Here is a 24,879-nt window from a genome sequence, read left to right as displayed (position 1 = left end):
AAATTGCTTAAAACTAACAACAGAATTCAGAGACAAATAGAGAATTGCAAACATGCTAGTGACTCCTACGACAATACCCTTAGTACAAGAGAGCTGCTATGAATTCATAAGAAAAATAAAACACTAACGAAAGAAGAAGCAATTTACTAGAATTACAAATGGCCACAGGAAAAATGGAGCTTTATAAGTTACCAAATAAATGCATGATATTTCTTTTTCTGTGATCAACTTAGCCAAAAGTTAATTTAAATTAATGATATGACTAGTTTTGTCAATGATTTAGTAATAGGGACATTTTTTACATATTGCTGAGGGGCATGTAAAATGGATAGCAGTTTGGAAGTACCTATCAAGAGACTGAAAAAAAACTCATGACTTATGAGCCAATTATGCTTCCTCCTAAATGGTATTTTAAGGAAATAATCAGATGTGTACAAAAATGTATAATACAGTATATTCTTAATAGCATTATTTATAACAATAAAAATGGAAGCAGGCTGATTATCTTGCGGTGAATAACCCATAGAATTCTATACAATCAGGTAATACTGTATCTTCTAAGCCTATTGAATAACATGGAGATGAGTTCATGATACAATAATCTTATTAAGCTATAGGTAAAGCATGATTCCTGAAATACTTGACAAATTTTCAAAAATCACATCCATAGTTACTTATGGGTAATGGAATTTTAGGTAATTTTTATTTCCTTATATTTTGGGGAGTTTTCAAACTTTTCTATATTGAACAATTGTTCTTTTGCAATCAGAAAAAAAAAAAACAGTTAATAGATTTTCCCAAGGTTTCTTACCTACAGAAAATTCACACATTTTGACTGTATCACTTGATGAATTGCAGCAGTTACATACAGTTGAGTTATTGCCACTGCGTTCCGGATAGAAAATATTTCCATCACCCTAAAAAGTTACTCATGTCCCTCTGCAGTCAGCTCCATCCTCCAAATATCCCCGGCAACCACTGCTCTGCTTTTCGTCGCTATTGTTTTGTTTTCTCTAGAAGACTCAAAATCTGTTAGGATTTTGAGATGCATTCATGATGCTGTATATGCTGTATTTTGTCCTAAAGAACATATTTTGAATATTCAGTGCGTGGTTCATTCCAAAAATTAATCCTGGAGTGGAGAGGCAGGCCATGGGCATAATGAAAAGAATGAGATACTGAGCCTGGAGACCTTAGCCAAGTCATTACATTTTCCCATTCTTAATTTGCTCATCCGTAAAATGAGGTTAATAATACCACCTTCCTTAGCCATGCTTCAGCATCATTGTGAGTAACAAACTGTAATAGGCCTCTTAAACTGCTTTGTGAGGCATGAGCATCAGTTCCTGGTTTTGTCATTATGATTTAATTAAGATAGCAGATGTGTAGTTCGGTCTTCCTATCCTCTTGAAAAGGACATGTGTCTTTATGCAAAATAGTTTGCCTTCATGAAGACCTTTTCTGAAATCAGTTTAAGCCCTTCATGAATTGCCATCATGGGAGATGTTTGAGAATGGGCCAGAGGTTTGAGAATGTTTTACCACAAGGGTAACTGATAGAATTCTCTAGCATGAGTTATTTTCAAATCCAAGTTCTGGTATCCACACTCTCCTTCTTTTGCATTCTTTTCCAAATCCCTCTGTGTTTAGAGCATCATCTCTACTAGCAGGAAAGAGTCTGAGAACATCCTCCTTATGTTATTCTTGTGTTATCAGATAAGCAATTCTTAGACTTTTCAAGGCAATGGAGTTAAGATTTGGGGGAGCAAAAAGGCACTGAGAAAACAGTAAGTGTTCCCACCTGTTTGCAGATAAGCACTAGACACTATAACTTTATTTTAAAAAAAATTTTTTTTTCAACGTTTTATTTATTTTTGGGACAGAGAGAGACAGAGCATGAACGGGGGAGGGGCAGAGAGAGAGGGAGACACAGAATCGGAAACAGGCTCCAGGCTCTGAGCCATCAGCCCAGAGCCCAACGCGGGGCTCGAACTCACGGACCAGGAGATCGTGACCTGGCTGAAGTCAGACGCTTAACCAACTGCACCACCCAGGCGCCCCAAGACACTATAACTTTAAATGACATGAAAGAAAGGATACAGCAAGCCTGTCTGGGTCACCAAATTTTGGTTGGGTGTCTGTCAAGTTCTAGATGTTCTATAGGACCTGAGATACAGTTGCTAACTACCCTAATGGAGATGCAAACAAAACAAAAAAAATAATAAAAGCAACAACAAAAAACGTCAATTAAATAGTTACAAATTCTGAGAAGTAAAAAAGATTTAAACAAGAGCTGTAATGGAGTCGTCCCAACTCCGTAGGGAGAATTGGACGGTTTTGTTCATGGGAGTGACTTAATGGGTTTTAATCCTGGGTGATTTCATAAAACAGAACTGATCCTTCTCTCATCTGATCTGTAGCCAGCGGTTTACTTGCAAAGAGTTTAATTAACATGCAAGGAAAAAGTGCACACAGGAAAGCTTTACCTACCTTTTATTTCCTGAAACAATAGTTTCTCAAGATTTTCCCATTGGGATAATGCCAGGTAGTACAGGACATTGTAGTCTTCCCTCTAGTCATCTATTGGCTTTCTCGTCGGGGAGGGCTCCCCACCTGGGATCCCCATGCAGTGAACGAGATACCCTATGCCAGTGCATGTATCCGTTATGCTCCTGTGGATAGTTTGGGCTGGATTTACAATAGCGGTCAGAATCTGATTCATTAGCCAATTGAGAAACTGTTTTAAATCAAATTTTTCGGCACCTTCATTTTCTAACTTAACCGCTTCAGGTCATTAGTAGAGTTTTGATAATATTTTCCCCCAGATGTTCTGCATATTTCATAGAAAGTTCAGGTAACCCAGAAGAATCCTCATCATTTTGGTTATACGGTTACACAGATACCTTTGGTCTTTACTTACTATGATAATTACCAGGTTTTCTGGCCAAGTGTATCTTTTGTGTGATTGCAGCCTCTTATTGCCCTGATAAATAGTTGAGAATATGGTTTTTCAGTTGTGAAGAATGATGATGGGGTTATAAGATAGCTAACCAAGGTATCTGAAACTCAGTGGCCTTAAAAATAGATTTTATTTTTTATTTATTATAAAACATACAGTATATCAAGAATTTATATTTGAATTAAAACCATGGCTCTGAAACTCAGGGTGTAAACTTGGGTAAATATTTAACCTTTCTGTGCCTCATTTTCCTCATCTGGAAAATACAGCAGGTGGGTATACAAGTAGAATAGTAGGAATTAAATGTATTTGAATATAAAGAATTTAACTCACATTTGCAAGAATCGTGGGAATCCTTGAGAAACATTCATTTTTCCACTTAATAAATACTGTGTCCCAGACACTTGAATCATATATTGGCCTACTAAATGAGTGAGGATAAATCTTTGTCTCAGTGAGCTTGCTGCCCAGGGCAGGCTTCCCCAGCCCAGATGGAACTGGAGAGTAGGGAAATGTGGAAACCCAGAGCCACTGAGAGACCCTCAATCCTTCTGTGCTCTGCAAGATTTTGATGTTAAGGTTAGATGCACTGAGTGGCTTCTCCTCTTTTCTGATTGTATTAGTGGTCAAATACTACTTTGCTTTAGAAAACCACAGGAAACCTTGTGTGAGTGTTTTTTTTTTTTTAATTGGCAGCAGCATATTGTAGTGGGGATGGGAATAGATTATAGAATCAGATAAACAGAGTATAGAATCATAGACCTGGATTCAAGTCCATTTACCAGCCATGTGACCGGCAAATTTCTTAATCTCTTTGAGTCTATGATGTCCTGAGACTACTACCTCACCTATTACCCATACTCTGAATATGAGGAGAGTAATGCTGCAAAAGTTGTTTGCAAACAAAATAGGTTTGTAGTAACATCTAACAGAACTATGCCTTTAGAAGACCTAGCACATTTTAGCACATAGTACATGCTCAAAGTTACTAATCATCATTGTAACATTATTATAATTAGCCATTGCTAATTAGCCACTATGTTTTTTTAAGATGAAGATTTATAAAGGTTATTGGAATTGTCCAGTGATAGAATGTGGATTCAAACCCAGTTCTTCCGGTTTCAAAATCCATATTGTTTGCATTGATTTTGTGTCTCCTCAATGAGAGAGAGAAAGAAAACAAAAGCCAGACCAAGTCCTCTGAAAAGCTAAAGTCATTTAATTCTTGCCACTACTCTTAGTCAAGGTAAAAAGGAAAGGCTTATGGTTGTTAAAAAAGATATCAGAGTAAACATTAGCAGTTATACGTTTTATGGAAGGCTGATAAAAATAGACGGCACGTATGGTTTCCGTTAGCTTTCTTCATTCAAATCCTCTGCTGTGCAGAGCTACCACTCAGGATCGTCCCAATCACAGCATGTCTCTCTTTCCCAGGTGAGCAGACCTTATGGTTCAACCAGTGCTCGCAATTTGTGTCAGAAGCTCAGATGCAGAAAGGGGTGTGGTGTTGCTGCGGCAGGTTTTTGGCTCTCATGGGTGGGCATCATAAGGTGTTCGGGAAGGTGTATGTGAGGCTTGAGCTTGAACTTGTGTTTTATTTAAGCATCCATGGACCCCAAGATCTGACTTAGGCTGCACTGTCGGCAATGAAATGTTCAGCTTCCCTCCAATTCACACGATTTAGTCAAACACTAATTGGAGATTCACAGCTTAAAATCCCCTTCCCAAAAGGTATTCATTGATGAGTTCTTCACCAAGTTGGTCAGATTTTTGGCTTCATAATGGAAAATTATATAAAATATCTATATTCTGCGTGTGTTTGTATGTGCACACGTGTGTTAGAGAAAGAGGGAGAGAGGTCTAGGCTCAGAGTAGAGAACATCTACAGTAATGAATAGCCTTGCAGATTTTAGAAGAAGGCATATATTAAGTGGTTTAGAAATGCATATCTCAAATTTTTATATTTTTAACAAGCCTCCATGGACTCATTAAAATTTCAGCATCCCCTGAAATCCCACAAAATTATCCCCTTTGTAAATGGAAGTTTTAGGTTTTCAAAGCTTGAATGACGATGTGTATTAGCTTTTGACCTTTGAATATTTGGTGTGTGTGTGTGTGTGTGTCTGCATCTGCATGTAAGGTTTCTATTTTTGGTGAGACAGAAGCTGCATATATACCTTAGGGTTTTCGGAAGCGAAACATACTCTATTAATGGAATCTGTGATCCCCTCAGCTGCAGAAAGGAAAGCCGTAAACAAAGCGCCCTGTCTGGGTCTCCTCACATGTGTTGTTTGCTGCTTATCTTCTAACTGGAGGAAGCAAAGGAGGACGTGAAGTTGTGTTTTGCTTTGCTTTTCCAGAGCAGTAGCTTTGGAAAAGGCCATACATAGAACTTGATATTGATAATTTCAATTGCTAATATTTTTTGACCTTTTACCATGGGCCGGTTTCTCTTTTAAGGGCTCCATACATTTTAGCCATTTAACTTCCCAGTATTTCTCTGGCATAGGTAGTATAATTATCTGCAATTTGTGGATGAAGAAGGTAATGCGCAGTGAGGTTAAGAAACTGCTCAGAGCTACACGAAAGGGGTAAAACGGTGTTGACATCCAGGCCATGTATGGCTTGTGCTCCTAAGCACTATGCCGGTGGTGTCAGCGAAAGAAATAACAACTCTCATCATAACCATTATTCCATTTAAATGTGTGTTTGCCATATAAGCATTGTGCTAGTTTTTTATCATCACGAAAACCCCAAAGTGGAAACTATTGTAGATGCCATTTTACAGCATGAAAACTAAGACTGACAGGTTAAGTAACTGGCCCAGGCCTATGCAGCTAAGTAAGAGGGGTTTGAAATGAGTCTGACCTCAAAACGAGCAGATGAAGATACAGAAGAGGAAGCACAGATGGTCCAGTCTCTGCCCATTTCTTGATACAAGCCTGGGCTTCTCATTAGCCAGGGCTGACCACTGCCTCCCTGATGAGTCAGGGTCAAAAAGGTAAAACACCCACCACATTTCTGGTTTCAGGTGCCAAGGAAGCCACTTTGCTACGGAGTTTCTGTTGGGCATGCTCACTCTAGGGGTCAGGGAAAGAGCGTCTGTGTGCGCATCAGCTGTTACTGAAAGAACCTTTATGAGAAATGATTCAAGGAATTGAAGAGGATTAGACGCTATTATACTTAACGTTCCTTTATGACATAATAGAGACTGTACCCCTAAGAGTATTTCTCAATAATTGCAATCCATCGTGTGAAGATAGAATAAAAGTCTAAGATTTGTCTACTGAGGAGAAGAGATTTAAGGGGAGCCTTTTGTCGTACACTGGGACAGCCATTCTCTGGAAGAGACACTTGCTTTAGAAATTAGAGGGAGGGACTTTCTGCCACTAGAGCTGTCCAACTATGGAATGTGTGGCCTCAAAACCTTGCCCGCTCCCTGTCGCTGTAAGTTTTTGTGCAAAGGGTGGACAGCAGTCAGGGAAGTGAGGAAAGATCTCAGTAATGGGGCGGGGAATGGAAAAAACAGGTATTCTAATTCTGCGATAGTGTCATTTCACACGGAGTAAGTGCTATCGAAGCTATAAATGTGAGTCCTTTATTTTAATAGATTTTAATGTATTTTAGAATCTATTACCTATAAAAGATACCAAAAGGAAAAACAATGTGAGTTTTTTCTACTGAAGGTATTTCACCTATTAGAAGAATATCTATTTGGAAGTAAGTTAAGGACTGTTCACTCTCAATTAAATGTAAAAAGAGATTTACTGTTTTGGAAAACACTGTAGAAGCATCTAAAAATTTCTAACATTATAACTGTATTTGTGGTTGAAGGGAAGAAATGGGAAAAAGCATGGGTTTTTGTTTAAATAAGAATGTTAAATTGTCAGGGTTCACAGCATAAATGATTTTCTGATAAAATTGTTGAATTATCAAATGCAACAGAGCTAATACCCGAGGCCAACCATAAAGCAAGTAGGAAGTTAATAGTGAGGTTACAAAATATTGTGGTACATGAAGTTACTTACAAAGGCTTTACCATTGGGGCTGTTCGTGCCGTTTCCCTTGAATGCTTACATATCATCTTTCTGCACTTAAGTACGTTACGCTTACTGTTAGAGCCTGAAAATACCTGTTCAATTACTTTCCAGATACCTATTGAACTTCAACATTAAAATATACTGTGAAAAATTACCTTGGAGCCTTTTTTGAGTGTTTGGTGTAGGAAACACATTTTAGCAGGAGGCTTTGGAATGCTGAACTACCCAGACACTGTGTCCTTGACTTTCTGTTTTCTTAGGTTTTCATGGGTCAGCCCCTTTTTATATCTAAAGGAGGTAAAGTAAAACAGTGTACAAAGTGGTACATTGAGGGTGCCATGAGATTTTTTTTTAAATGTTTATTTTTGAGAGAGACAGAGCATGAGTGGGGGAGGGGCAGAGGGAGAGGGAGGCACAGAATCTAAAGCAGGTTCCAGACTCTGAGCTGTCAGCACAGATCCTGATGTGGGGCTCAAACTCACGAACTGTGAGATCATGACCTGAGCTGAAGTTGGATGCTCAACTGACTGAGCCATCCAGGCACCCCAGGTTTTGTTTTTTTAAAGAGAAGGAACATGGTTTCCCAAAGGAAGAAATACAGAATGTCTATATTGTGGCTCATTGTCAGCCATGAGACAGCTCAAATCTTATCATGATTCTTTTTTTCCCCTTACCATGATTCTTAAATTTAGCATCATTTATATGGGAAATGCAAAGCATGAAAGAGAAATAGTTTGTTCAAAGGCAGACTTCAGAGTGCAGAGATTCGATGGGTTGGGTTTGCTATTTGTTAGGACACTGACAGCTAATATGTCCTTGTCAGATTTTTAAAAATTTTTTTAAAAATGTTTATTTTTGAGAGAGAGAGAGAGAGCATGAGTGGGGGAGGGAAAGAGAGGGAGACACAGAATCCAAGCAGGCTTCAGGCTCTGAGCTGTCAGCTCAGAGCCCGACGCGGGGCTTAAACCTACAAACTATGAGATCATGACCTGAGCCGAAGTCAGACGTTTAACTGCTTAACCAACTGAGCCACCCAGGCACCCGGCTTTGTCAGGTTTTTAAGTCTGCTAGAATTTTTTCTGCAGATGTGTAAACATCCACGTTCATCAAATTTGTAAACAAGCCTTTTGGATTGATGAGAGGCTAATGTTGAGGGCTTGGCTTGCTCGTGTGATCTCAGCTCTTTCCTCACTAGACTTCTCTCTCAAACCCAGGAAGGCAGCATTCCATGCAAAAATTGCATTTCTTGAAGGGGGTGGGTTCCTGAGAACCCTGCTTGAAATGTTGTGATAGCAAACAATTCTGGCACAAACTACTCCAGTGATGGAATAAGAACCCCCCCCGCTCAGGCGCTGCCAGCCTTCTTTGATGTATACCTCTCTTGCAGCATCGTCTCCAGAGATTCTGTGCTGCTCTCTAATTGCCATTAGAGAGGGCTGAGAATCCTCCTGCTTCCTGTTCTGCAGGGTTCCTAACTATTCTCTTTGACTAACGTCATTCACTAAGAATTAAAGGGACTAGGATCAAAGGTTGTGAGTTTTCAGAATGACACTGTCATTTTTGTGGGGTCCTGAACAGTGAGGGGCAGACGAGACGGGACTGCATGTTGCAGCATTTTCTTGGGGTCAGACTTCTCACAACTGTAAGGGAACCACTGCTTAGCATTTAATAGCTCAGAGATCCTGGAGCCTCAAAGCTCCACTCAGGGCAACCTCTTATAATCTGCTGAATACCACGCTGCAGTATAGCATGAGGAAGCCCATACTTACCTTAAAGGCTCCCACCTTCCTCTTTACCCCGGTTAGGAAACGCATGGTAACTGATGGGAAACATTGAGATTCACTCTGTCTTGCTCAACCTCATTACCTGGTCCTAGAAATGCATACACTCATGCATGCTGAATGGAAATTACCAGTGGGTTCCTCCTTCAACTTCAACACAAGCTGCCTGGAAGATGGATCCTGGTGGAAGGGACTTAGTCTGTACCAGGCACTGTTCTGAGGACACATGAGTAGCTCGTGTGGTCTTCACAATAACCTCAGGTGTGTTTCCATTTTTATCTCTGTTTATAGATGAAGACTGCAAAGCACAGATTAGGTGAGTAAATTGCCCAAGGCCAGGGTCAGAATTAGAGTTTGAACCATGTAGCCTGATTCTACAATTTCTTTTGGTCACTACTGCATCAACATCACACCAAGGAAATTACCTGAAAGAAATGCTGAGCATTTCTTCTTTAAGCGCTTTTAGCTCAGCTCTTACATAGTTAAGTCACCGGAAAACAGAGGCACTGGGTCCCCTTAATTATAAAAGAAAAAGAAGAAAGAAGAGAGAGCTTGTCTTTGGAGTCCAATAGACTGGTTTTGATCCAAATCCTACTTTTCCTAGTTACGTGATTTTGGCCTGTTAGTAGTTTCTCAAGTCCAAAGTTGCTTAATCTTTAAAGTGGGGATATGACCACTGCATCTACTTCATAGGGCTGTTGATGACACGAACTTTGGAAATGCATCTGGAATGCTGACCACAATGCTTGACATGTGCGTGTTAGCTGTTGTTATTTTAAAGTGATCTTTAATGCTTTGTGGAAATAGAATGGTGACAGAAAATGAACCAACTGCACGGGGGACCTATTACAGTGATAATCAGACACTGAATTTTCTACAAGGCAAGTCAGTGGTCTGGGTTCCACCACTAGATGAGATTTTTCTGCAAGTGTCCTTGGTGCTCTAACACAGGACTATTGCGAGGGAAATAGTGTTACAATGCAACGTGTCAGGTATTTATTCGAAGGAATAAAGGGTGGATTCAGATCCCAAATTCTGAATTACAGCAGGGTCCCAGTGTAGCATGTCTGCCCTCCCCCGTCTTAATGCCGCTTCAGAATGCATAAATCATGGAGCTAGGATTTACTAATCTCCTCGAGTTAATTAGATGTGGAAAATCAGTGTAGTCATGGGGAGGGACTTAAAGAGGGAAAATAACGTAAGATGGCAATCCTATAAGGATGTGGTGAATCTCTGGGCCGCCATGCCATCGGTCAACTGCACCCACTGTGGTCTGATGCCTAGAGGATGTGTGGCAAGTTCACACTTGGTTGTGACATGAACTTCCTCTTCCCAACCACCAGAATTTCATCACTTTCTACCAAAGTGAAATTATCCAATTTCTGCTTTCCAATTGAAAGTTCTTTATTCTCTTTGGCCACAGGAGCCTGAACCATGCTAACTCAGCCTTCCTGTCTGTCTGTCTGTCTGTCTGTCTCTCTCTCTCTCTCAAAGCCATCCTTAGAAAATGATGGGGGTCAGTATCCCCACTTGAGGAAACTTGATCTTTTATAGAGAGCATCCCGTGTGGCACCTTGAGGGTTAAACTTTTGTTGCAGAGACAGAGTATCAGTGGCTTTCCAGGAAGATATAAGCCCCGATTTAGAAACTGCCATTTCTAAAAGGTAAGCCAAACATAAATTAGTTTGCACTGCTTTCTATGAAAGGGATAACTTGCCGCTCCCACTGTCTCTGTGTTAGTTTGCTTCTCTCTGTGCGGGCAGCCTGTCTGTCATCTACATAATGTATATATCAGGGCGAGGACCTTCACTCACAGCTAATAAAAACCTCAGCGCATGACAGAGGTGTCTTTTACTATGGATCCGTCTTACAATAGGTCTCAATTTACCGTGTCACGTAAATCAAAAGGGAAGTGTTTATCTTCTCATTCGAAGGCATCCCTTCTCCCTCTGTGCCCTAGCCCCTCCCCTCGTGCCAGTTTCCAGCCCCTCAAAGATGCTTTGTGCAAGAAAGTGCAAGTTCCCTCGTTCTGGATTTATTGATTTTCCCTCTTGTTCTCCTCCTGGCTCCCCCCCAAAGCAAGCTAGCGGAGCAAATGGCCCGGGTTCTCCCCCAACGCCTGACTTGCGTTTACTGGGAGGAGAGCCGGAGAGGGAGCGTGCGTTCGGAGCACACTGCTCTGACTGCGACCACAGACTGTTTTGTGCAGGCTGTCCTTCTCCTTCAAAACGGTGCATCCCCTCCCCGGAGCAGCAGGCAGTGTGCCTCCATTCAGCCACATTTGGTATGCATGAGCACGGCTGCAGGGAGAGGGGAGGTGGCTTTCTTAAGAAGGTTCGGTGGCTCAGGAAACGCCACTTGAGTAGTCTCCCAAGTTCCAGGAAGCCTCTGCCCTAATGGAATTTGCAGGTGTGGAGATGACCATGGGATGCCAAGGCCGTGGGGGACCGTCTATTTTCTAGGCATTGCTCAGGTTTGCAATTTTTGGTTTTCCCGGTGGAATTTGGAAGGGGTCATGAATCAAACTGATGCTCCTCGTCCCCTAAACTGGACCATCCGGAAGCTTTGCCACGCAGCCTTCCTCCCATCTGTCAGACTTCTTAAGGTACTGTAACTTGCTGCTTTGAATGGCTCTAATTGTGCTTTGCAGGTCTAAATACCCAACTTCGCACTTGGGCTGGGACACACCTTTCGGGGAGCACAAATGCTTCCAGTGCTGGCTCAGTTGCCCAAGGCTGGCTCAGAGAGGCTGTCAGCGGGCTGTAGACCCCCACGGTGTTAGGGAGGAGAGATGGTCTGAGCCACGTTTGGGAATGAGATTATGGTGGCAGAGAATGGGCTCCCCAGTGCTCCCCTCCGGCCCTCAGCCCCCCCGCCCTAAACATTCCTAAAATAGAATTAATTAACTTCTTTGGGAGGGTGGGAATAGTAATGGGAGTGAAATCTCCTACTCCAGGCATTTGGCTCCTGGTTTTTTTTCCCCCCTCCCTGGGGAAGCCCTTCGACCCACTTTCCCTTTAAATGGAACCTGAGAGAACAAAGGATTCTCCTCACTATTTTAAAAGCCTTGTGTCCTTAGGTGGTCGCTCAGGTAAAGACAGAGAATGAATCTCATCAGGTTGTGACTCCTTTGGTGTCCTTGTTTTTAGAAAGGCATGATAATTTTAGTCTCCTGAGTGAAGCCAGTAGTGGGAAAGTGTGGTTGAATATGTATTGAACGTATGCCTCCAGCTCCGGCTCTGAGTTACACAAAAGAATGGTACTACACCTGAGCTTAGAATTGTTACTCTGTGTCTGCAGCACTTCCTTTCTAGAAGCAAACGCATTGAAGGTACTGAAAAAGTCCCCACAACTCCGTAATAATTGCACCATCATCGACCTTATTATAGGGAAGAAAATACAAATAAAATTTACAAGGTGGACAAAGCGTGTATTTTTTTCTCCAGAAGAGAGAATGTGCTAACATTTATTCGGGGGGGGGGGGGGGGGAGGGGGGGAGTCCATATCTCTGAATGTCCCACATCCATGTGAAGTTAAAAAGGCAAAAAGCAAAGTTCTTCATTCTCTTGTCCATATTAATATGATACTGGGATTTAATGACCACTGGATATTGAGCCTAAGTGTCTACAATGGAGGATTAAAGTATTAGTCCTGAATTAATTATATTGCAATATTTTATTTTTATTTATTTATTTTATTTTTATTTTTTCTTGCTGAGGCTGTGTTTTGGTTGGGTCAAGTTTGATGTGGACAGTTAGTTCTGTCCAGTTAAGTGGTTCCTCACCACAGAGCATTGGCCACTGTTTCCTTATGCTGTTCAACAAAAACCGGTGTTAACTTTCACAAAGGCTGGCCCCAGGTCCTGTTCAAACCCCCAGCATATTGTTGTCATGGCGATGGTTTGCTTCCCTAAAAGAGTATTTAGGAGGAAAAACCAATTTGGGAATAAGGAGTGGGAGAGAAGTGTCCTTGGACATAAGTGCTTTTGCTGTATTGGAACAACATGTGTGATAGGGCATGAGAAAGAATGAGGCCAGGGAGCTAACAAATGAATGTAAATTTTCCTCCAGAATCACAATTGAATCAAGAGTCTGGGGCAAAGAATATCTTGACAAATCCAACTAGGACTGAGAAAATTGACTCCGGCAATTCCACGGGCAGCAAGAGACATTTTTCACTTAAAGGCATTCTTTGGCCCGACCCCAAAATCATGCTTTTTAACTTACATAATGACCTTCTTAACAGGTGTACTTATACGACTCTCAATATATTATTCATTAATGCTCTATTTTTTTTTCTTTTATGGGAAATGCTATTCATCACTTCCTAGTCACAAAACCAGCAGAGACGTATCTATTAGAAGTAGAGTACTGATTTTGAGAACAGCTGTCCTGTTTCTTAACAGAAAGTGCTGTTGATGCTTTATACCACCAGGCATTGTCAGCCCTGTGTGCCAATACTGTGGTCCGTATACGGTTCAATCCCACCGTGCTTTATTAACATGGTGCTTTATAACAACTCATCTGGGGCACCTGGGTGGCTCAGCCGGTTAAGCGTCTGACTTCGACTCAGGCCACGATCTCACGGTCTGTGGGTTCGAGCCCTGCATTGGGCTCTGTGCTGATGGCTCGGAGCCTGAAGCTTGCTTCGGATTCTGTGTCTCCCTCTCTCTCTGCCCCTCCCCCGCTCATGCTCTGTCTCTCTCTGTCCCAGAAATAAATATACGTTTAAAAAAACAAAAAAACAAAAAGCAATTCATCTAATTAAGCAAACTGATGGGTAGCTTTCCAAATTTCTCAATATGCTAAAAATGATGTGTTGTCCTAGAGAAGTTCCTTTCCAAATGACATCTGTAATTTTGAAAGGTATTGATCTATCCTAGGAAACTTCAGATAGTTGAGCATATTTCAAACTCGTTAAAAAAAAAGTGATAACCAAATTCTTTCAGCGATACTTGAAATGAGAGCTGCTTCTGTATGTGGGTTTGATAGCCTCAACGTGCTGGATAGGAATGCCATGGAATTTTTTTCCCCGTTTGGATTGCTGCTGTCTTGTCTGCTTTGCTAGTCCCTATGTCTTCTTGCCTTGCTTTTAATATTTCAAATAAATTGGAAGTTCCTGAGCAAACATTTACATCTTTTGATCACTGTTCTTCCTGCTTTAGTCCATAAATTAAATATTTACAAACAGTGCCCCCTTTCCCAGTCTCTTACTCCACCTCCCCCACCCTACCACCACCATGTTAATTTAATGGATGGATGGATTCTCTGGGTGTCCAGGAGCCCATTGAAATCATAAGCTAACCCAATTCCTCTATTCAACAGGTAATTTTTGGTCCCCTTCCAGGCATTTTTCTGATGTAATATGTTTATTCCAGTGCTCTAACTTGTCAGTAACACAGTAGAGGTCGTGATGGCAAGGTTAGGTTTAACTAGACTCTGATCACTCACCATTTCTCACAGACTTGGCTCATGCCAATTTCCCCCATGTCCTCTCCTTGAAAATGTGTTTCTTTGGTACCTTATTTCAGCATCACACCAATAATTAGAAATGGCTTTATAATCCTATTTTCTGTATTTCCCATTTCCTAATAGAAACAGGATACTAAAGAACTAGAAGGGGGAGGCTGGCATTTGAAGCATGAATTAAACTCAGTGAATGAATGTTGGAATATACTTATTATTCCTCTGAAAACATCTCATTTGTTGCTTTGTCCATCTCAGCAAATTTTGAACATGCCAACCAACTCCTATTTTGAATGTGGGATTGCATTTGGAAATAACATTTGAAAGTGAATTTTTGGACAGGCATATCATGATGATAGCCAAAAGACAGAGGCTGTTTTCAAACGGATGCATTTCAAATGGGACCCTGTTGAAACTATTTCTCTTCAGTTGTCATTTGCTACGTTCTTATGTGTTTCAAGATTTCATCTTATTAATGACAAAAAGTCATGTTTATTTCAGTGACAGAATGTTCTTAGCATATTTCATAGTCATTATTAGGTCTCTCTCTGTCATTGTTTTATTTGGGAGATTTTATTTTGGTAACTTATGTTGAATTTGAGAATTTTTAGGGTGGAGAGCTTTGTTTATTGAAATCTCAGTGGACTTACTAAAAAGAAGGCTTCTGAAAGATGGGTTGCACTAGGGGAAAGGGAAACTCTGTAGTTGTAATAGATTGTGGTGCAAACATTTAAGTCAGTCTGTCCATGAAGCCCAAATGGTCAGTATCATGTTAGGATCGTCAAAGTTTTATCCTGAGAAGGAATCTGATTTTGCATGTTGAGCAATGTCAAAATAGGTTAAAGAAATTATATTCTGGAGTTAGACCTAAACACTGAAGCCTAACTCTGTTGTGTTCCTAACCACCTGTATGATCATGGGTGTGTTACTTAACTTTTCTATAAATTGGTGTCCTCCTCTTTAAAGTGAAGAGTTGAAGTCTTGACTTGGACCCAGTGCTATGATTCCCTGTGGTAAAGGCTACCATGCCCTGTGGGGATGAAAGAACATAGGCTAAAAATGGTTTAAGTGGATTGGATGTTCAAATAGCAGAGGACTAGAATATTCAGCAGTGTTGGAAATCACAGAGGGCCTTAGCTGCTAAATTATGACATTTGACGATTATCCTGAAAACCATGAGTATCATCAAATGGATTTTAGCAGGGAGGTGACTGCCGCATTCAGGCATGGGATAGATAGATGACTCTGGCTGTACTGTCTAGAATGGGGAGGAGATGGTAGGATTGGAAGCTCAGAGATGAAATTGGAAGTCCAGAGAATTGATGAGGATGTGAGTTACGGCAACAGGAGTGGAGGTAAAATGCACAGGACTTTGTGAAGTTGATGAATTGTGGTGAAGGGAAGAATTTAGGATAACTTCTGAGTTTCGGTCTTGGTGGCTAGTCTGGCGCTGGTCCCCATTTCTGAGAATAGAGGTCTTGATAATGAAGGACAGAACTTCTCACTTTGTGGTTCATCTTTGTTGAGTTAGAGACGGTATGTCAGTTATTCTGGTGGGACTGAGAAAAAAATAGTGCTAACGATACAATTCCATTTTTGGGCACCTGGATGGCTCAGCCAGTTAAGCGTCCAGGTCTTGATTTTGTGTCAGGTCATGATCTCACAGTTTGTGCGTTCAAGGCCTGCATCAGGCTGTGCCCTGATAGTGCCAAGCTTGCTTGGGATTCTCTCTCTCTCTCTCTCTCTCTCTCTCTCTCTGCACTCATGCAAACACATGTACTCTCTCGGTCTCTCAAAATAAAAAATAAAAATAAAAAAGAATATAATTCCATGTCATTGAGTATGAGCCCCATTGAATGCCTGATAATAGAACTCTTTGAAGTAAATAATATACAATCAGGAATATCCCTCCTAATTTTTTTTTTGGACTGTAGGTGTAGTAAGCTCTCAGTTTTTTGGAATCCAGTCAAAAAGCTCCGTTTTCTCTCATTTTTTCTCCTCTTAGTCCTCTTTTATATTATACAAAGGATTAATGAAAGCGAAGTGGGTAACACAAGGGAAATCCTTGAGAGTAGTGATCGAGGTAGGCTACAAGATGAGGATAAAACCTGCCTAATTACTAATGTTTTCTACTTCTATAATTTCTTGTATTGGTAACCAGTGTCCATTCTATTGAGTGTGTCTTCTACAGTTGATGCCAGACATTCCAGAAACCGACTTGCCTTTGATGGTCTCAAGCTTGTAGGAAACAATCAGCTTGAGATTTATTTCAATGTGTGTTTTCAATTCAAGACTTCCAAGGTTTCCTTTTCACATCTGAAATCCTGGATCTTGCCAGGACACATAGAGGAATATCAATAAACCCAAGTTTTTGCTTGGTCAGGACAAGACACTCCTGAACCACATGTTAGTAGTAGCAGTTAAGTGTCCCCAGCAGGAGAGGAAGCACACACCTGTTAGACATGTCAGGGAATGTCTCATGGGCCAATTCCACTAAGTACCAAAAAGATGAGACACTCGAAGAATAAACTGCTTTTAGGTCAACACAGTGTATCGTCAGGAAAAAAATTTTAAGGGCTACTAATAAAGAAACTTTTGTCTTTTCATCTCAGCATGCCAACCTCAGGTTCCCTTTAAGAAAGTGAGAGAAAGAAAAGAAAGAAAAGAAAACATGTGCTCGGCACTAAAACCCGGGAGAGAAAAAAATCTGTCTGGTGTGTTTCAAATGGTGGCTTGATCCAGGCTGCTGAGTGGTCACCATGTGACTTGCCTTTTTGTGAAATGTTCCTAGGGCAGCCTGACGGAAATTCCTGAGGCAACAAGAAACCCTCCTGTCTCTCCGGAGAACTCTGTCTTCTGGTGGCCTCTGTTATGGAGAAAAGACAGAAAAGTGTGTGGTCGCTGGGGAAAGAGGGAGGATGTGGCTGGGAGTCTAAGTCCAGGGCCACCTGCTTCTCAGATGACTTACGGAGTCCCAGGAATTCAGGGCAAGGTCTGTCTCCAGGGGAAAGGGTTCTGCCTTCCTTTTGGAGGACTTCCTCAGGGAAAGAGAACACTACCTCCCCAGCAGAGGATTTTCACCCCCCCCCCCCCCCGTCTGTTGGTATAACTCAATTGGCTCCAAGCTCATCTACAGAAAACTAATCACATCCTTGCTGTCCTTCTCTTATCTTCCATGAAAAGCAGTTTTAAAAGCTCTGGCTGACGAAAATAAAAAATAACTAGCCAGTAAATGCTTATTGAAGAATTAAAAAAAAATGAACAAACAATAAAGACACACGCAATTCTGAGAATGCTGAAGAATCACTTGGGCAACTGGTGAGCAAAGCAAATATCCAAATACCCAAGCCCATCCCCTAAGGATGCTGATTCAGTAGGTAGGTGGTGGGCCCAGGAATTGGCATGTCAACAAGCTCCTTGGTGATTCCCACGGGAATAGCTCTTAGAAGAACCACACATGGAGGAAAGCTGACACAGATTCAGCAGAGCTGGAGAGAAACTGGATTAAGTGCCCTTTCTTACGCTGGCATCTGGGCAGAACAGATTTTCTGATAGCAAACAGAGCAAAAGGTTTTAAGCAAACCCTTCACAGGTTTTCAAAATTTAATCATGAACGATCATTTACAGATACAGAAATAAATTGAGTTCAGCTGCCCTGTTTTGATTTGTAGACGACCAGTCTGGAAGAATGGTTGTCCCTATTCCTATTTTTTTTGTTTATGAATTTCTCTGTTATTTTCATGAATTTTCTTTCCACTCATGTGACCTACAACTTCAGAAGTTTCTATTCTATTCAATTTACATGGGTATCTGTGAACCAGAGCTCCCAAAGACCGTGTTTATGGTTAGAATTTTGCATATCTTCTATGCACCCCCTTTATCCTTCATCTATGCCTCTTGGAATTGCGATAGTCACTCAAGCACATGCTCCTTTGATACCAATGGAACGTGATAGTACCAAGTGAGCAATGGCCTGTTTACTTGGGGGCCAAATCCAAAGCACCCATAACTCATGCCCATAGTGGTAGAATTGGTCCCCTCTACCCCTGCCCTCTCTACCCTAAGGTCTTGACAGACTAATGAAGGAAGAGATTCTGGATAGTGATGGGGAGGGAGGGAAGAGAACATTCAGGGCTTTTGTTTGGAAGAACACCTTCAAAGCTAAAAGTAATTTAAACTAGACTTTTTTAAAAATGATGCCTAGGGGCGCCTGGGTGGCGCAGTCGGTTAAGCGTCCGACTTCAGCCAGGTCACGATCTCGCGGTCCGGGAGTTCGAGCCCCGCGTCAGGCTCTGGGCTGATGGCTCGGAGCCTGGAGCCTGTTTCCGATTCTGTGTCTCCCTCTCTCTCTGCCCCTCCCCTGTTCATGCTTTGTCTCTCTCTGTCCCAAAAATAAATAAACGTTGAAAAAAAAATTAAAAAAAAAATGATGCCCAGTATTAATGATCAAATAAGGAAAATAGTGCTGAACAAAATTTTGTAGGCTTTCGAGTATTTGAAAAAGATACAGTACCGGAATGGCTGTGGTGGGGTGCTGGCACAACAAAAACTTGAGGAGAAGGGTGTTTGATTTTTATGCTTATCGCATGTAATTTACTTTAAAAGCATTTGGGTATTCTTCAACCAGTGGCTCTCCTTCTCTACTTACATTTGCAGAGGCACGTGCGTAGGAACTGCCCTTTAGGGATGGCATGGATAAGTTTTACTTCTTCTCCCCCAAATAAGTAAAGCTTTTCAACAATGGATGGATAGATCGGTAGGTGGGGAAGGAAGGAAGGATTGATTCTCTTATTTGTAAATCTATTCACAGCAACATTTAATATACTAAATTGGCTTGGAGGGAGATTTATCCACCAAATGAGCTTTTGAGGTGTTTTTTCAAAGTGTGGTCCAGGGCTGCCTGTTACAAAATCAGTTTCTTGAGATTCTACCCAAACTTACTAAGATAAGGCCCACAATGACAGAATCTGCATTTTAGCAAGCAACACAGGGTGATTGTTCTACCCTGTAATATTTCGAGACTGTCTCTTCTTTTTTTTTTTTAATTTTTTTTTTCAACGTTTATTTTTGGGACAGAGAGAGACAGAGCATGAACGGGGGAGGGGCAGAGAGAGGGCGACACAGAATCAGAAACAGGCTCCAGGCTCTGAGCCATCAGCCCAGAGCCCGATGCGGGGCTCGAACTCACGGACCGCGAGATCGTGACCTAGCTGAAGTCGGACGCTTAACCGACTGCGCCACCCAGGCGCCCCGAGACTCTCTTCTGAAGTGAGCCACTTAAGCAGAGAGACCTTGGTTCATCAAAATGAGGCCTCTGGCATGACCCCACCTCAGTATCAAATTTTTATTAAACTGAGCATACACTCTCTCTCTACGAATTTATATAGGCCGGTAAAGTTTCCATATCTTAGAAGTCCCCATGCTCACAGAGCATCGAATGAGTCTCCTAATTGTTTCTTAAGGGATCACACAGGAGAGCTGGTTTAGGTGCCAGAAATGTATCATCCATAAGTGGTATCCTGTGTTAAAAGCAAACATGGCACATTGTTTACGTAAGGAAATGATGCCCGTATATGGTTAGGAGGAAGAAAAACTGCAGCAGAGAAAGCACTAAGTCTAACTTCTGCCCGGATCATTCGGCCATTGCTGAATTAATCAAGTTCCTTCACATCTGCTGCTTCTCCATACTTTGTTCCAATTACTAGTATCACACATTCACCAAGTTGTCTGAACTGGAAAACCTGGGCTTACGCCTTTTGCTTTGTTGGCTCTCATCCCTTACATAATCAGCCAATTAGTTCTGCCAGGTTTCCTCATAAATATGTCTCTGATCCACTCCTTCTGTCTATTCATACTTTCCAAGATCAGTCTCCTTTTTTCTCAGATCCAAAATACTACAGTTGTCTACTTCAAATTGATCCTTCCCACGGCCACCAAAATGGTCCACTTAAAATGCAAGTAAGACAAGGTTGCTGTAGTGTTTCACGTTCTTCAGTTTTCCTTTCTACTGTATAATAAAATCTAACCTCCTAGGTATGGTATATAACACCTTCAGTGATCAGTCCTTTGCCTACTTCTCTACAGTTATATTTTGTTTTTCCCTTCCTCAAATCTTGAAATTCCTCATAGCTGGACTTTGTTGCACAAGGTATTTCCGACTGCCTGGAAAATGTGAATCACACCTCCTGCCCAACTCCTGCCCATAGTTTAATACTGGACTCAGGTGAGTTGGATGAATGTAGGGAGAATTTCCCTGAATCCCCAAAGCCAGATTAGGCTCTCCTTTTATACACGTCCATAAAAATCAGTGGGTATTTTTATCTTTGCATTTAGCGTGTGGTAACATTAGCTCCTTTACCTCATGGGAACCCTGTTTGTAGACAGTTTGGTTCATGTAGCCTTTGGCAAAGAGTTGAGAGTATTTTGGGTGCTAGATATATTACCCTTTAATAGGTAAATGCTGGGATAGATAACTGTGCTCTAGATGTAGTGCTCTGAAATGGTTACTCAAAAGAACCAAATGCTATTACAGAGTCTTGGTATTTTTGTCTCATTAAAGAAAACTTTGAGCTTGAGTTGATAGACTTCCTGTTCGCCAAATTGGATGATTAGTTAAGGAACTGAACCAATAATTAATACTCAGTAAAAGTGATGCAGAATAAAATTATGTACTCAAGGAAGAGACTGTGAGTAGGTAGCACTAGATGCGTGCTTTGAAAGTATTTGCTGAAAGAGAAAGTGCAAGATTGTAATTACCTCATCTATTGATTATGTTGGGGAAAGGGCGGTCCTTAAGTTAGTGATCTAAGAGACTTTAACATAGTGCCTGTAATAGTGTCGTTGGGCAGGTTACACTGTGAATTAGACAAAGTACTATGAGAAGAAAAACTACATAGTTGCTGGGCCATTCTCGCTTTCTTCTTTAAATGTGCCTGTTGCAAGTGTCTAGAGCTATGTAGATATGATTCTATTGTATTTGGGTATTTCCCTTTATCTTTAATTTTTTAAAGTTTACTATTTTGAGACGTAGAGCGCAGGGGAGGGGCAGAGAGAGAGAGAGAGAGGGACACAGAGTGAAACCCAAGCAAGCTCTACACTGTCAGCACAGAGCCCCACACAGGCCCGAACCCATGAACTGTGAGATCGTGACCTGAGTTGAAATCAAGAGTCAGATGCTTAACCACTGAGCCACCCAGGTGCCCCAGCACCTTCAAAGGTACATGTGACTTAGCATTTTTCTGTTATCATTAGGTTATTTTACTGTATCAGCCATCATGGATAGAAGTCAAATAGAAGTCCTTAGTTTATCAGGTTCCTATTGAGAAAAAAATAGATCAGAGTCCAAATAAATTTCTTAGGGAAGATAACTGAATCATGAGAAAAATTATCCTAGAACTTGTAGGTTAAGATCAATAATCAAAGTGACTGGAAAGAAATAATTCTGGTGGGGGGCATAATCTCCATGCTTATCCATTTCTTTGCTAGAAGAAAGAAGTGAATAAAAATAGTTTAAAGAATGAACTGTTAAACAGGCATCCATAAAAATACTTGCTGTATCGTGCTAGTTGAGGACCAAATGATGGCTTGACATTTAAGCTCTGGAGATTTAATTTGCTGAATGCTTTGGGCTAGCCCAATGATTTCCCTTTAAAATAGGATTTCCCAACTTCTGCACTACTGACGTTTTGGCCTGGATAAATCTTTTTTGTGAAGGCTGGCTGTCCTATGCATTCTAGGACATTTAACATCACCTTTGGATTTAGCCACTGGATTCCAGGAGTACCCTCATCCCATTCCCATTTTGACAACCAAACGTGTCTCCATACACTGTCAAATATCCTTTGGGGAACGAAATCACCCCTAGTTGAGAACCATCGCTTTCAATATTACCTCCCGAAGATGGGTATTTTAAGAGGTACGTAGGTAATTGATTTCACCAGGAACCCAGTAGAGACTTTCTGGTGATGTGAAGGGGATGGTTCGACTTCAGACGCACTTTCTTTTTTATTTTACGAAAGACTGAAATTCAGCTTACATTTGGGAAATTAACTGTTCTAGTTCTAATTCACTAAACATAGACTAAGGAATTATTTTCTCATCTTATTGTCAATCATCTCTTGGAAGAAAATTCAATGTGTCCAATTTGTCTGAAAGTGTTTGAATGTTCTGTATATTATCGCTTTGTGGAATAAAAGCAGAGCATATTTTCATTTGATTGATATGTCAAGTGAAATATTTAATTTTCATCATCATTTTGTTCTCCAATAACTTCTACTTAGAACTATTTAAGAATAATACAATATAAAATCCATTTCAATGAACACATAAAATATCTTCAAGATGAATTTTTTGTATGAAGTTAGCTGATGTGAGCATAGATTTTAAGATAAATTGAATAATTAGCACAAGGAAGCTATATGATTTAAAGATGAGTAGTGCAACATAGAGATGTTGAATTACTATGTGGTACATTTGAAACTGGTGTAATATGCTGTGTCAACTCTATTCAAAAAATTAATAGCATAAAAACTTATAATTAAAGCTAATTTTCAATCATTAAATTCAACATGATCAAAAATGGACAGAAAAACTAGGTTTTGGCCTTAATTCTGCATTAAATGATAGGCTAGCTGAGCTACCTAGAGTAAGTAATTTTATCTTGCAATGATTTAGTTTCCTCATCTATAAAATAAGATTGGGTTAGTTCACATGTGTCAAACTTTTTCTATAAAAGGCCACATTGTAAACGGCTTTGTTGGCCACATAGCCTCTGTCGCAACTACTCAACTCTGCCGTTGTAGCTTGGGAAAGTAGCCATACACAATACCTAACGAATAAATGTAGCTGTGTTCCAATACAACTTACTAGGGACATTGTGTAATAATGGTCTGGATGTTCATATATTGAAAATTCATATATTGAGACCCTAATCCCCAAAGGTGATATTAGGTGAGGACTTTGGGAAATACTTACATCTTGAAGGTAGAACCTTATGAAAGGGATTAGTGACTTGGAAAAGAGTCTCCGTAGTGCCTTCGATCATGTGATGACACAAGAAGTCTGTGACCTAAAAGAGGGCCTTCACCCAACCGTGCTGGCACCCTGATCTTGAATTTTTGCCTCTGGAACTATGAGCAACACATTTCTGCTTACAAGTCACCTGGTCTGTGGTATTTTGTTACAGCAGCCTGAATAGACGAAGACAGGCTGAAATTGGGATTTTGCATAATTGTCACAGGTCATAAAATATTATTTTCATTGTTTTCAACAACTGTTTGAAATGTTTTTATTTTTTTTAATGTTTACTTTTGAGAGGGAGAGCGAGAGAGCATGAGCAAGGGAGGGGCAGAGAGATAGGGAGAGACACAGAATCTGAAGCAGGCTCCAGGCTCTGAGCTGTCAGCACACAGACTGACATGGAGCTCAAACCCATGAACCATGAGATCGTGACCTGAGCCAAAGTTGGACGCTTAACTGACTGAGCCACCCAGGTGCCCCTGAAATGTTTTTAAATGTAAACTATGCCCAGCTCACCAGCTGTATACAGAGGGCGGGTGGTACTTGGCTTGTAGGCTGCAGTTGGCCAGCCATGAGATGATTGTTAAGGTCCCTTGCAGCTCTAAGGTAGCAATGCTAGAAAGTCACTTTATGTCCCTATTGATCTGAAAACTACTTTAATACCTGAAAGAGCTGAGAGTAAATCTTGTATTAATTATAATAATGGAATCTTACTGGAGAGCAATGTGTGGTGGGCTTGCTGTCACACAATGTAGCTCACATTTAGCAAATGTTTATAGGGGGTGTTTGTTTTCTGTCTCTCTGAGAAAAAGGAATGCTCCAGTTCTACAAAAGGTGTTGTTTTTCACAAACTCTGCTGAAATGCACAGAGACAGAAAGTGAAGTGGTGCTAAAATGTAACATTTGTAAAGTGCTTTGCAATTTGCAGAGTACTTTGCTTCACATCAAATGAACTGAACTTGATAGCGATCCTCTGAAGCAAGTGTAGTAAACCGTTACTCTCCTTTTCAGCTGGGGTGGGGGGTGGGGGGGAGATCCGGGTTAGGTTAAGCCACATATTAGTGGGCTTTTCTGATTCCAAATTCAGAATTGCCTCCTTTGCACTCCCGTGCATCTTACATCTGCCTGCTCCCCCCCTTTTTTTTTCATCTGAGGCCCAACTAGACAATAGAGTTCAGGTTCTACAAGCAAATACATCATTTAAGTACTTGACAACAAAAAGAATTACATAGCACAGTGTCAGAATGATCATTGACAAGATACAAAACTTCTCTGAACCTTAGTTTTCTTCATTATAAATTAAACAAAAATACTCTTTCTATTGTTTAGAAATTAACATGTTTGGTTTGGGCATACGTTACAGTTGGTGTTTAGTAAATATGAGACCTTTCCAATCTAATAAAACAGAGACAGTGCACTGCAGATGAACAGAATTCAACACGTCTTTTGTAATAACTTGGACTTAGGGAATACATATTATGTATGGGCAAGTAATTACACTTTGTAGTTATTGCACATTGTATTAGTAAGTGTTCTCCAGAGAAATAGAGCCAACAGGATGTGTATGTGTGTGCGTAAGTATGTATGTGTGTTCATATCTATATATGAGGCGGAGGA

At 40.8% G+C, this 24,879-nt stretch overlaps 1 protein-coding gene across 13 annotated transcripts in view; it reads left to right on the top strand.

Annotated features, from left to right (window-relative positions):
- Window positions 1-24,879, top strand: part of TRPM3 (transient receptor potential cation channel subfamily M member 3) — a 797,690-nt gene that overhangs the window by 298,193 nt on the left and 474,618 nt on the right. For 9 of the 13 annotated variants that reach the window (XM_047102096.1, XM_047102082.1, XM_047102051.1 and 6 more), the window contains exon 1: window positions 11,108-11,384. The exons of the other annotated variants lie outside the window; for them this stretch is intronic. In XM_047102096.1, coding sequence (XP_046958052.1) covers window positions 11,208-11,384 — 177 coding nt within the window. In that variant the 5' untranslated portion in view covers window positions 11,108-11,207. Of the gene's footprint in view, window positions 1-11,107; window positions 11,385-24,879 lie in introns of those variants that run through there. 13 annotated transcript variants of the gene reach the window in all.

The sequence above is a fragment of the Lynx rufus genome, unplaced genomic scaffold (assembly GCF_022079265.1).
Source record: "Lynx rufus isolate CCGP_SWC_20201006 ecotype Redwood Valley unplaced genomic scaffold, mLynRuf1.p SCAF_10, whole genome shotgun sequence".
Classification (NCBI taxonomy): Eukaryota; Metazoa; Chordata; class Mammalia; order Carnivora; family Felidae; genus Lynx; species Lynx rufus.
This window is presented reverse-complemented; position numbering and strand designations above follow the sequence as displayed.